Source organism: Rhinolophus hipposideros (genome assembly GCF_964194185.1).
Source record: "Rhinolophus hipposideros genome assembly, chromosome: 9".
In the NCBI taxonomy this organism is placed as follows: domain Eukaryota; kingdom Metazoa; phylum Chordata; class Mammalia; order Chiroptera; family Rhinolophidae; genus Rhinolophus; species Rhinolophus hipposideros.
Window position 1 is genome coordinate 52334856 of NC_138055.1, and position 12103 is coordinate 52346958.

At 43.2% G+C, this 12103-nt stretch overlaps 1 protein-coding gene across 2 annotated transcripts in view; it reads left to right on the forward strand.

Moving 5' to 3' along the window:
- Nucleotides 1–12103, forward strand: part of SLC4A8 (solute carrier family 4 member 8) — a 69652-nt gene that overhangs the window by 41224 nt on the left and 16325 nt on the right. For both annotated transcript variants that reach the window (XM_081061196.1, XM_081061195.1), the window contains exons 15-20: nucleotides 1884–1989; nucleotides 2596–2757; nucleotides 4609–4722; nucleotides 7072–7233; nucleotides 8086–8337; nucleotides 11128–11196. In XM_081061196.1, coding sequence (XP_080917322.1) covers nucleotides 1884–1989; nucleotides 2596–2757; nucleotides 4609–4722; nucleotides 7072–7233; nucleotides 8086–8337; nucleotides 11128–11196 — 865 coding nt within the window. The remainder of the gene's footprint in view (nucleotides 1–1883; nucleotides 1990–2595; nucleotides 2758–4608; nucleotides 4723–7071; nucleotides 7234–8085; nucleotides 8338–11127; nucleotides 11197–12103) is intronic.

Below are 12103 nucleotides of genomic sequence, written 5' to 3' on the forward strand. Positions count from 1 at the left end.
TTTGCTTTTTAATGGACTTAATTTTTTTAGAGCAGTTTTTAGATTCACAGCAAATCGAGCAGCAAGTGGAGAGTCCCCATATGGCCCACTCCCTCCACTGTCAACAGCCCGTACGTTTGTTGCAATCAATGACCCTGCATTGACACATCAGTATCACCCAGAGTCCGTAGTTTACATTAGGGTCGCTCTTGGTGTGTTGCACATTCTGTGGGTTTTGACAAATGTGTAATGACGTACCCACCATGAAAATATCACGTAGCGTAGTTTCACCGCCCTAAAAATCCTCTATGCTCTGCCTATTCATCCATCCTCACCACCCTAACCACTGATCTTTATACTGTCACCATGGTTTGCCTTTTCCACAGCATCATACAGTTATAATCACACAGCGGTTGGCTGTTCAGATTGGCTTTGTTCACTTCGTAATATGCCCTCAAAGGTCTTCCATGTGTTTCGGCTTGATAGTTAATTTCTTTTTATTTATATTTTTAAAAATGTATTTATATTTAAATTAAATGTATTGAGGTAACCTTAGTTGATAATTATAAATGTTTCAAGTGTACAATTCTATCGTACGTCATCTGTGTATTGCGTTGAGTGCCCACCACTCAAAGTCTATTTTCCTTCCCTTACCACATGTCCGACCCTCTTTACCCTCTTCATCCTCCTTCCAGTCCTGTTCCCCTCTGGGAACTACCATACTGTTGTCTGTCTATGAGGTTTCTTTTGTTGGTTTTGTTTGTTCGTTTGTTGCTTTCAGTTTTATATCCCACATATGAGTGAAATCATATGGTTCTTGTCCTTTTCTGTCTGACTTATTTTGCTTAGCATGATGTTCTCAAGATCCATTCATGTCGTTGTAAATGGCAGTATTTCATCCTTTCTTATGGTTGAGTAGTATTCTGTTGATATATGTACCATATCTTTATCCAGTCGTCCGTCGAAGGACACGTAGGTGGTTTCTTTTTAGCACTGAATAGTAGTCCATTGTCTAGATGTACTATAGTACAGCCATTTGCCTACTGAAGGACATCTCTGTTGTTTCCAAGTTTGGAATTGATTTTTCATACCTAAATGTAAGACTTTATAGCTTTCCCTATTACTTTTTGTTTTGTTGATTTCCTCCTATTATTATAACCTGTTGAGATCTTTTTGAATTTTAATTCCATTCATGCTATTTCTTTAGAAGGCATGCTCATTAAATGCGGAGATGAAACCAAGCTGGTGGGAATGGCTATGTCAGTTGAGCACATGGGGAGCCAGGTCAGGCATGAAGTATGCTGGGACTGCGAGGCAACATGGTGGGCAGTGGGACAGGTCTGGTCTGGTCTGGTTTAGATAGAAGAAGCCTGGGAAGCCAGGGAATGGCCAACGTAGTGGAATATTACCAGGTGTTATGCAGTGTTAGGAAGAGCTTACAACACAATTCTAGGAGACTCTGAATTTTAGAGCAAGAATGTGACAGAGGTATAGGGAGCAGGGTATCCAGGCTTGGGGAGCTGTCGGGAGCTGAATGGGGTACCATGTCTTCCTTGCTATGTAGGCTAAATTCCACAGGATGAGCGTAGGAGAAAGAAACTAAGCAAGAAACCACCAGGGCTCATTCTGTGCACATCAGATGCCATAGTTGGTTGTCAGTACAATTTAATCCAAGGCCCACGTGCTGATTTGAGCCCATCTTTTCTAATGACTGACTGAAAAATTGGGATGTGGATAGACCTGCAGATGGGCCTCAACCAGTAGGACCAACCTCAGGGATCTGAAGCGGGCAAAGGAGAAACAAGGCGGGCTGTGATAGAGCTTGTAGCCCAGTCATGGCTAAAAATATTGAATTGAATACTTGGCCCCTTTCCTCAGGAATCTTTTTTTTCTTTTCCCCTCAGCTGCAGGTGTACTCTCCCAGAGAATCCAAACAATCACACACTCCAGTACTGGAAGGAACACAACATCGTGACAGCAGAAGTCCACTGGGCTAACCTGACTGTTACTGTAAGTCTGGGAGCTGCCAAGTGGCCTACCGTTGTGACTGCCAGGTTTAAGGGGGCTTTCTAAGTAGCAGTGGGTAGCCCTTTAGCAAGCTCGGGTATTTACAGAAATAAAGCTTTTTATTTTTTTAAACTATTCTTACTGACTTTTTTTCCCTTCAAAATTCTCTTGTATGTAAAGGGAATAGAGAAAAAGATTCTCTCTCTCTTCTCTCCCACATGCAATAGTTACATCCTACCCATTGACCCTGCACGAAGGATATGTGAGGATGAAACCAGGCAGGGTTGGGGGGCAAATCTGGGTTTTATGGGCTCAAAGAACAGTCAAATTTGGAAGTCCTCTGGAATAAAAATAATACAAATTGCTAGGACCCTCCGAGAACTTCATGTTAGCTCGAGACAGTTCACATTTTCTAAAATATCGTAGTTAGGACCATAAGTGGTCACCCTACCTGTGCAGGCGAGAGCCCCACTACTGCATGGAGGTCAGTGCGCAGGCACCCGGTACCCACCAGCACCTGTGGGATGACAGCGGGTGGTAGATGCGGAAGGCAGTGGCTGCTTCCTCCCTCCTGCCTGTCTCTCGTTACCCAGATGCTTGTTCCTACAGGAATGCCAGCAGATGCATGGCGAGTTCCTGGGATCTGCGTGTGGCCATCACGGACCCTATACTCCTGACGTGCTCTTTTGGTCCTGCATTCTCTTCTTCACCACCTTCATCCTCTCGAGCACCTTAAAGACATTTAAGACAAGCCGCTATTTCCCAACCAGAGTAGGTAGCATGCTCATCCATTTCTTCTGTGTCAGAAGTCTAACATAACAGAGCTTGTTCTCAGCCTCCATGCTGCTTGCTGAGTAGGGTGGTGGGTGGAGAGCTCCAAATGTCCTGATGAGCCACACTGTGTCATCGTGTAGTGTTCAGCAGCTTCTTTTATAGGCGTGTCATATGGAATGAGGAGTTAATACTTAAAACCTTTTTGATTTAAAAGTACCAGTGAGTTGAAGGTGGAGTGGTATTCTCTAAAAGCTATTAAGTCTCATTTCCAGAATGTTGTTAAGTTTCATTTCCAGGATGTTGAGACATAGCATGCAATAGCTACAGCTGGCTCCTGAATATATTTCCTTGGGATGATCGCTTTGGATACGTAGGGGACCCCAAAGTCTCCTCCAAGGGATGGCTCTCATAATAGCTTGTGAGACCACTGATCACATTGTCTGAAGCAGCCCCGTGCTCCTGACTCAGTTTGCATGACCGAAGCCTCAACGGCCTTTCCCTGACGCAGACGACAGTGCCGTTGTGACCAGTTATGGCGGAGCAGAATTAGAGGTCAAGTGTAAAGTGGCTAGAGGGGCCATTGCTTGGAAAAGGAGCTCAAGTCGGGAGAAAATGGTGGTTTCTCAGTAAGTGAGGTTTTACTCAGGCACATTTGCAGAGCAGGATGTGTGAATGGGTAGAGGGCTCAATTGATTGGATATCTACTGTACACACATACCTGACCAAAACACTCTTAGACTTCAGTGAGCCTACACAGTGGTTAAGGGAGACACATATTAAATAAGTTCAGGGCCACTGTCCTGGTCTGAACAAAGAGTGGACAAGTGGCAGTGGTATACTAACTACTTGTTCAGTTCTGGGTTAAGTGACTGGGTTAAACTAAGTCACTGCCATCAGATAGGAAGTTGAAACACGTGAAACAACCAGGTCCATATGAGACAGTAGTAAAGAGTTGTATGCCAACCTTGCATGTAAGTGCCATAGGAGTTCAGAGGAGAGAAGGGCCACTGAGTCCCAAGATAGCCAAGATGGCTTCATGGTGGGGACAGATACACGTTCAGAGAAGTTATGTAACATTCGGAGGAGAACTAACAAAACCAGGCGGGGGAGCTGGAAACCTCAGGTTTCAAAGGAAAGCAAAGCTAGGTTAAGGGATGCTACTTGTGGCTGAGATATATTTTGCTCTATCTCTATTGGAAGTTCAGAGTAAGGCAGGCACTGGGCATTGCAGAGGCACTGTATGTTATTAAAGGTACACTAAACTATACAGTGAGATAGTTCTCTTAGGAACAAAATGGTGATAAATGCTATGGAGAAAAATAAAGCAGGCAAGGAATATAGGAAGAACTGGGGTAGGGGGTGGTGACCAATTTTAAGTAGGGTCACCAGAGAAGATCTCATGGAGAAGGTGATAAAGGAAGTGAGGGAGCAACCCAAGAGGTTACCGGAGAAAAACCATGCAAGGTAGAGGAATGAGCAAGTACAAAGACTCGCAGGTGGGAATGAGTCTGGCATGTTTAAGAAACAAACAGGAGGTCTGTGTGGCTGGAGCAGAGTGAGCGAGTGGGAGAGCCTTAGGAGCTGGGATCAGACGCTGGTGTATGGGGGCCTCGTATGCCAAGATGGCCGTTTGGATTTTTAACTCAGTCAAATGAGGAGCCATTTTAGGGTTTTGGTGGAGGCATTAACTTGGGCATATTAACATACTCCTGTTGTTTAAATATGCTTGTTTTTATTCACTATAAAATTAAAGCATTCTACTGAAGCTTTTAAACCTTTTACAATATTAAATTCTTTCCTGCTGCAGTTAACCTACTAAAACAGTTTTCCAATCCTTTCACATGCCAGGTACGCTCCATGGTGAGTGACTTTGCCGTTTTCCTCACAATCTTCACAATGGTCATTATTGATTTTTTGATTGGAGTCCCATCCCCAAAGCTTCAAGTTCCCAGTGTGTTCAAGGTAAATAGAGCTCAGTGTGCTTGTTACCCTCATGTAGTTTCATAGAAACCGGTCCCGAGCATATTTCAAAGGTCTTTCCATATCCTACTCAAGCCTTGCAGGCCTCTACATCTGAACCTTGCTCTTTGTGACTTACTTTTCCGGAAAACAAACTCTTCATTGTTGGCTAGGTTCAAGTCAGAGAACAACAAACCTAAGGTCGTTTAATAAAGGAAAAATATTGTTTATTATCATTAATGCCGCTTACTATTTTTAATATGTGAAGATTTAAAACAGTGGAATGTGCACATTTACGTAAATACATACCAATTACTATGGAAATGTAGGTCTCTGAGACAAGTCTGGTTAATAGCACTTTCGTTGAGCACCAACTGTATGAGGACACTGGGAAGGATGAGAAAGCTAAATGTAGGACTGGGCCCCACTGCTGAAGAATCTTGCCTTGTGAAGTGGTGAGCTGGCCAAGGGGCCTCATCCAGAGTCAGGTTACTCCTGTCAGAGTAACCGCGACATCTCTTCAACCTTATTTCATTGTTTGTATAACTCTGTAATCTATAATATTTCCCCAAAAACCTGTATAAAAAATAAAACAAATGATCAGTATGTGAGGACTCCAAATCGATTTCCATTTGGAGGCACTGAGTAAACAGAAGATGGAAAAAGCTGAGCTCGGCTCCCTAGATCCCCATGGGATAGAGAGGAGAGAAAACCTGGCCATACTCAGTGAGTAGAGAAGAATCATAAAATGAGAGGACGGGAAAGGCTGTGGAGGAGAAGGAAGTCAGGAATGACGCAGTCTTTGACTTGTAAAAGCCTCTGTATAGTCAGCCTTTGTCTTCTCTTCTTCAGCCCTCCCTGAAGTAGGCCTGCTTAAAAATATCTTTTTCCATATTGCCTGAACATTTATTTTGTTCAATTTTCTGAAATGCCACTAGTTAGAAATTTACGGATTTGAAAACACCCTCTTTAAAACTATAATACCTCCCAGAATGTGTCGTTCTCACCTTTGTGTGAATGAGTAGGGTCAGCTTTCTCTCTACTACCTAGCTGAGGTCAACCCTGCAGGAGGAATGGCCTTTGTGTAAAAACAAGCAATTTGGGAGCATTAAGCAGTACTTGGAAAGGTTCCCGAATGGGTAGGCTTAAGATAGTCAGGAGACACCGGATTTCTGGGACATCTGGGAAGGCCTCTGGGAAGTGGGAGAAAGATGAGAAAGGGAAATGGGAGAATGTCAAAGAAAATGTTGCTCATTGGCAGGTCTTGCTTTCAGGAAGCAGAGAAGAAATTTTCTTTCTTCTTCGCTTCCCTATTACACCACATGGCCCCAGTGATCAAAGACCCAATTTGAAAGTTTGTACTATTACTAATAAGTTATCATTAGGTAGGGATAAGTTTTTGTATTAGCCTGACAATTTAACTACCACTTCAAACATTGTTATTGAGGAAACAGATTCTGTAAATTTTCTGACCCTAACCCATTCATAATTTGGGACTTGGTCATGTTATTGAAGAGTCTTTGAATCCTAGAGTCACAACCAATATGGAACCAAATACTTTGGATGTAACAATCTTTGCTTTGTTGAGTTTTGGTCCATTCTGAGCCAATTTGTATCCCTGGCCTTTTATCCTCCATCACTGCTTGCCAAACAAGGTGAACTCTTCTTCCTCAGAGTACTCTGAGGAGTGGGGGACGGGCTGAGGCTCTGGGAGAGTTTAGGTATGTCATGAACACCCAAGTAACATTTATGAACAGTGGTCTTTCAGGGGCATTGGAGAGTGTCCTGGATCACAGAAGTCCCCAGGTTCTGCAGTCTCAGACTTCTCTCTCAAGTCTGTAGACCCTGGATCCCTATTTCACTGCTGATGGGAGAATCCAGTGTAAGCCCATGAGATTCCATGCAACTGGCTCTACTGTGCCTTTATTGTGCTGCAGACATACATTCTCTGGCTTCTGGAAGAAGATAGTCACAATTATTTATATTTATCTTTGGAAGTCATTGAATTATTTTTTGACAATTTTGTTGCTAATTATATTTTACTTGGGCTAATGTTGAGATGAAGTTGCTTTCTCTGTACACAGTTTTGGAGAGTAGGAGAAAGAAGTGAAGAATTAATGAATATTCCATAAGAAATTGATAATTGAGGATCGACTCTTTCAAAGGGGATTTGGAACAAAGTCATAGATTTTTTTAATACAGAGTTTCTGTATTTTGTACCCTTCTTTTTAAAAAGGATTCCTATTCAAGAATAAAAAGAATGTTGATATTGTGATTCCTTTTGATCTGTTTTGCCATAATGACTACAGTTAACTTAAAATACAAAAACAAACCTTATTTTTTTCCCTTTAGCCAACAAGGGATGATCGAGGGTGGATCATTAGTCCTATTGGTCCCAATCCCTGGTGGACTGTGATAGCTGCAATTATCCCAGCTCTTCTCTGCACGATCTTAATATTCATGGACCAGCAGATCACAGCTGTCATCATTAACAGGAAGGAACACAAGCTCAAGGTGACAAGAAGTTCTGACCTAAAAGGACTAATGGCAGCCTGTTAACTTTAAAATTTTTTTTTCAGTTTTAGGGTAAACCCATTTATACCACAAACTGTAGAACCTGGATAAAAACAGTCATGAAAGGAGATCATAAGGGTTTTTAAGGGGTTTCCAATTCTTAGATTGGAGCACAGTGGTATGATGCAAAAGAAATTTGGGCTCCATTACTCTCCTCTCAAACTTTTGGGAAAGGTAGGCATGCAGAGTTCCTGGTGGTCCATATGCTCTGGGTCAGGCTAATTTTCATGAGGTTCAGGTCAGGGCTTCAGCCACTCTTTCCCAGAGGCAGGTATTCGCCCACTGGTGTCCATTACTGGGGTTTCCAGACTGAACACAGGTAGGGTTGGTTCCTGTGCATGTATTAGTGAGAGACTTCATGCCTTCATTTCTGTTCTTTCCTTACTTAGAGTAGGCAACATGAAAATTTGGCAAGAATTTGGGAGTGTGATTTAGGAACCCAATAAGGACATTTATCTTCAACTCTTGTAGTGTTTACCATCTAGAATGGTCAAGACGTGGCTTGGTCTCTGGTTACTCTGCCAAGAAAGGGCAAATTTTTGAATGTGTGAGATTCAGAGTGAGATCTTTGATAAAGAATGGATATTGGCCTGTTTTGGACAGGCTGAGGTTTCCCTTTCTCTCCTGCGTTCCCTCTAAACCAGGAGGGGCTGAAGACTTATCTGGGATCACTGGACCCCTTCCTCCTTACCCATCACCCCTTCCTGCTTTGGCCCTGAGACATTGAGCTCTCTGTCCCATGCCCCACCACACCAGCCCACTGATGGTGACAGAGACTCTGTCTTCCCACAGAAAGGTTGTGGCTACCACCTGGACCTGCTGATGGTGGCCGTCATGCTGGGCGTCTGCTCCATCATGGGCCTGCCCTGGTTTGTGGCTGCCACTGTCCTGTCCATCACACACGTGAACAGCCTCAAACTGGAGTCGGAGTGCTCTGCTCCTGGAGAACAGCCCAAATTCTTGGGCATTCGAGAACAGAGAGTGACCGGCCTTATGATCTTTGTGCTGATGGGCTGCTCAGTTTTCATGACGGCTGTATTAAAGGTAATCATTCATTCATTCATTAGGTAACGAGTGCTTGATTTGAAAATAAGAAAGGTCATTCTAGTGGGTAAGACAGATAAAATGTAGTTTAAAAAGTTAGTTAAGAAAGCAAACATAATAATTCCAGAATAGAAGTGATAAAGGGAAATATATAGTGGTCTGTCGTGCTATAGAGAGTTAAGAGAGTACTGTTTTAGTTAGTGTGGTCAGAGAAGGCCTCTCTAAGGAGATGCCATTTAGGATGAGATGGAGCCAGCCATTTCATGGATAGTGAGAGATGGATGGCATGGGGGAAAGGGAGAGAAGTATTTAGTAAGGCCCTGAGGTGGGAAAGAGTGATACATGTTCTAGGAAACATCAGGGCTCTAGGATGTTGAGGCATCTCACAAAGGCAAAAGCACAGTGAGGTGAGATTGAAGAGTGAGCGGGGAAGATCACGCGGGGCCTTCTTCACGCTGGTAAAGGTAATCTCGGAAGGGAGACATAGAGAGGGACATGATCCATTTAGTATTTTAAAATGATCATTCTGGCTGATGGTTAGAGATTAAGGTTTTAGGGTTGGGGAAAAATAGAAGCAGAGAGAGCAGTGAGGCTATTAACAGGTGCGAGATGATGGTGGCTCGGATGAGGAAGTTGGTAGTAGGGACAGATAAAAGGCATGGGTTCTGTACATCTTGGAGGCAGAGCCAAAGGCCTTTCTTTCCTGTTGACTAGATATAGAACAGGGTGAGGAAAAGGGAAAAATCAAAATGTCTGCTAGGTTTCTGACTTGACCATCTGGATGGAGAGTAATGGCATTTAAGATGGTGACGACTGCGTGAAGAAGGAAGTGATTTTGTGAGGGGCGGGACTGTGGTCAGAGTTGGGTGAGATGTTTGGGAGGCAGCTGAGTGGAGAGGCTAGAGGAAGGTTCTGGATTGAAAATATAAATGTGGGAGTCCACATAGATGATACTGAAAGCCAAGGGAGTAGATGAGCTCCCTTGGGGAGATGGGCAGATGTAAAAGAGAAATAGGATCAGATGAGAGCAGAGTCTAAGGAGCTCCAAGTTTAGAAGTCAGGTAGGAGAGGAGACAGCAACAGAGACTCCGAAACAGCTGTCACAAGTAGGAGGGAAACCAGGAGGCTGTGGTGTCAGGGAAGCCACTCGAGGGGAGTGTATTAAATAGGAGGGATTCGTTCGAAACTGTCTAGAAAGATGAAGGCTAAGCCAAGGCCACTGGATGTGGCAACATGGAGGCCTAACATGATAAGAGTAGATTCAGTGGAACAGTTGGGCAGAAGCCAAATTACAAGGGACTGAAGAGTAAAGAGGAGGTGATAAAGTAAAGAGTGTGAACAGGCAGCTGTTTCAAGAGGGTTTTCTGTGAAATGGAACAGAAAAATGGGCAATGGCTGGTGTGAGATGTGGGATTAAAAGGGGATTTTTGGAAAGATGGAAGGTTCCTTGAACATGAAAAAAACAAAACCTTTCTTGTGTGGGTGTAAGGCCTATATGTGGGGAATTGAGGTAAAAAGGAAAACTCTTTGGCTGGATCTCTAATCCCTAACCTCTGGAGCACTTATCTCCCTTGCCTCTGTTCCCCTTTTTGGTGAAACTTCAACCACCCTTGCAAATTTACACTGCAAATGCTGTTTAAGGGTGAGAACTAAAAGATGGGAAAGGATTCCACACTATCTTCCTGTCCTCTTACTTTCCACTCACTCAATCTTGTCACCTCTCCTCACTTCCCTTACCCACCTCTACTCTCTGTCCCTGGCCCTACCCACTCCCACCTCTGGTCTAGGTGCCATCTGGAGGGGCCCAAAGATTGCTGCTCCTCCAGGAATGTAACCAGGGTGGTGGACATCGCCTGGCCTTCCCGTAACTGTCTTGGGGGGGGGGTATTCTTTTAGGAAACCATTCAATAGTTCTATGAACAAGGTTTGCACCAAATTGAGATGTCTACTCACTCTAGTTTCAATTGGGGTTTTCTAGTGCTGAGGAAATTATGTTTGAGAATGTTCTTTAGCCCCAGAAGAAAAGCAAGTCAAGTTGAGTCTTTAGCTGTGAGACTTTCCTTGCCTTGGTTCTATAGGCCTCATTTCCCTACCTCATAGAATTGCTCTAAAGATTACCTGGATTGATAGATGTGAGATGATAGGTGTGCATGTACGTATAGTCAAGTGCAACATAATAATGTTGCCATTTCTTCCCAAATCATTCCCTCTCTGATAGGACACCTTACCTCCCCACTCCTGCCCTCAAGTCTGGTTAGTAAAAAGGGAAACTTTTCAGTGCATATTATTTTTTTTAGATAAGAAATAGTCATTCCCTTTATTTTTAAAAGTAGGTAAAAAAGTCATTTCATTTTTTTTCTCATGCATCCATAGAGCGCAGGTTAAAACTCTATAGTTTAGTTCGTATTAAAATACACCAAATCCCTGAGGAGATGAATGTGTAATTACAAAAGGTTTAAAAGGTATCAGTTGTAAAAGAGGGGTGTGTGGGTGTGTGTGTGTCTGTCTGTCTGCCTGCCCATCCCCATGGAGGAGGAAGAGCAAGAGATGGGTAAGAGATGAGGTCTATGATTTACTCAGGACCAGATTACACTTACGTGTAATGATTTTTATCGCTGTCAGCTTCTGTTTTGCTTCTACTTCTAAATCATGTAAAGGCAGCAGAAACTATGCAATGTTTATGCAGTGATTTTGTGACTTTGCTTCCTTCTTGGTAATTTAAAAATCGATATAGTCTCGAGGGCGTTGATACCAAGTGTAATCTCAGGCCTTTCTGTCCTCTGTCTTCAGTTCATCCCGATGCCGGTACTCTACGGAGTCTTCCTCTACATGGGAGTCTCTTCTCTCCAGGGAATTCAGGTAATGCGTGACTCAGCCAGGGCAGTGTCTTCTCACCATGAGCTTACCTGTCCTGTCCAGGGCGGACAGCTCCCTAGGGAAGCACAAACCAGTTCTTGAGAACCATTTCCTAGCCTCGCTGATTAAGCTATTTTAAACATTTCTTTGGACGTTGGTTGAAATAAAGTCATGTTAGCATGAGGGTACCGAGACTTCCAGGGTGGCCTGGGCTTCATGTCATGGTTCCAGTCACTTGTTAATTATTCAACAGACAATTATTAGAAACGCATTAAACAGTAGGTGCTGTGTCAGGTGCAGGTAAACTTAGATATGAAAGGTCAGCCAACACTAATACCAAACTGGCTTCCACACACAGACAATGCTAGTTTTAGTGCCAGGCTAAAGGGTAAGAGAAGGGGTTTAACTGGGGGTACGTTGGTGAAGAAATTTGGGAGTAGTGGGAGCTGCTCCAGGCTAGCAGATACTACTTCCTGTCATACTCTGCCTTTTCCCATCTATCCGCTTGTTCCCCTGAGTCCTTTGAACAGAGACACTCAGGAGCTTGTCACTGATTATTTGGCTACTCCAGATGACGTGATGACTTAGCTACTTTTGTTGGTGCCTGGTTCCTCTTTGTTTTTATAGAATGTCTTTATCGTGGTTGTTCTGATACACTGAGTTCTAATGTGACTTTGGGCAGGTTATTTAATCTCTTTGGGTCTCTGTTTTCCATTTTATAGTATAAAGACGGTCATGTTTTCTATATCCAGAATGTTACGAGGTTTCATTTTATGTTTTTACTATAAATAATAACAAGAATTTGCAAACTCCTCCAATAACCAGGAAGAGATTTTGATAATAAAGAGAAAGATGCAATTGCCTAATTTTGTTTTCAACAGTACTGAGAAAGAGCTTTCTATGGAACCAC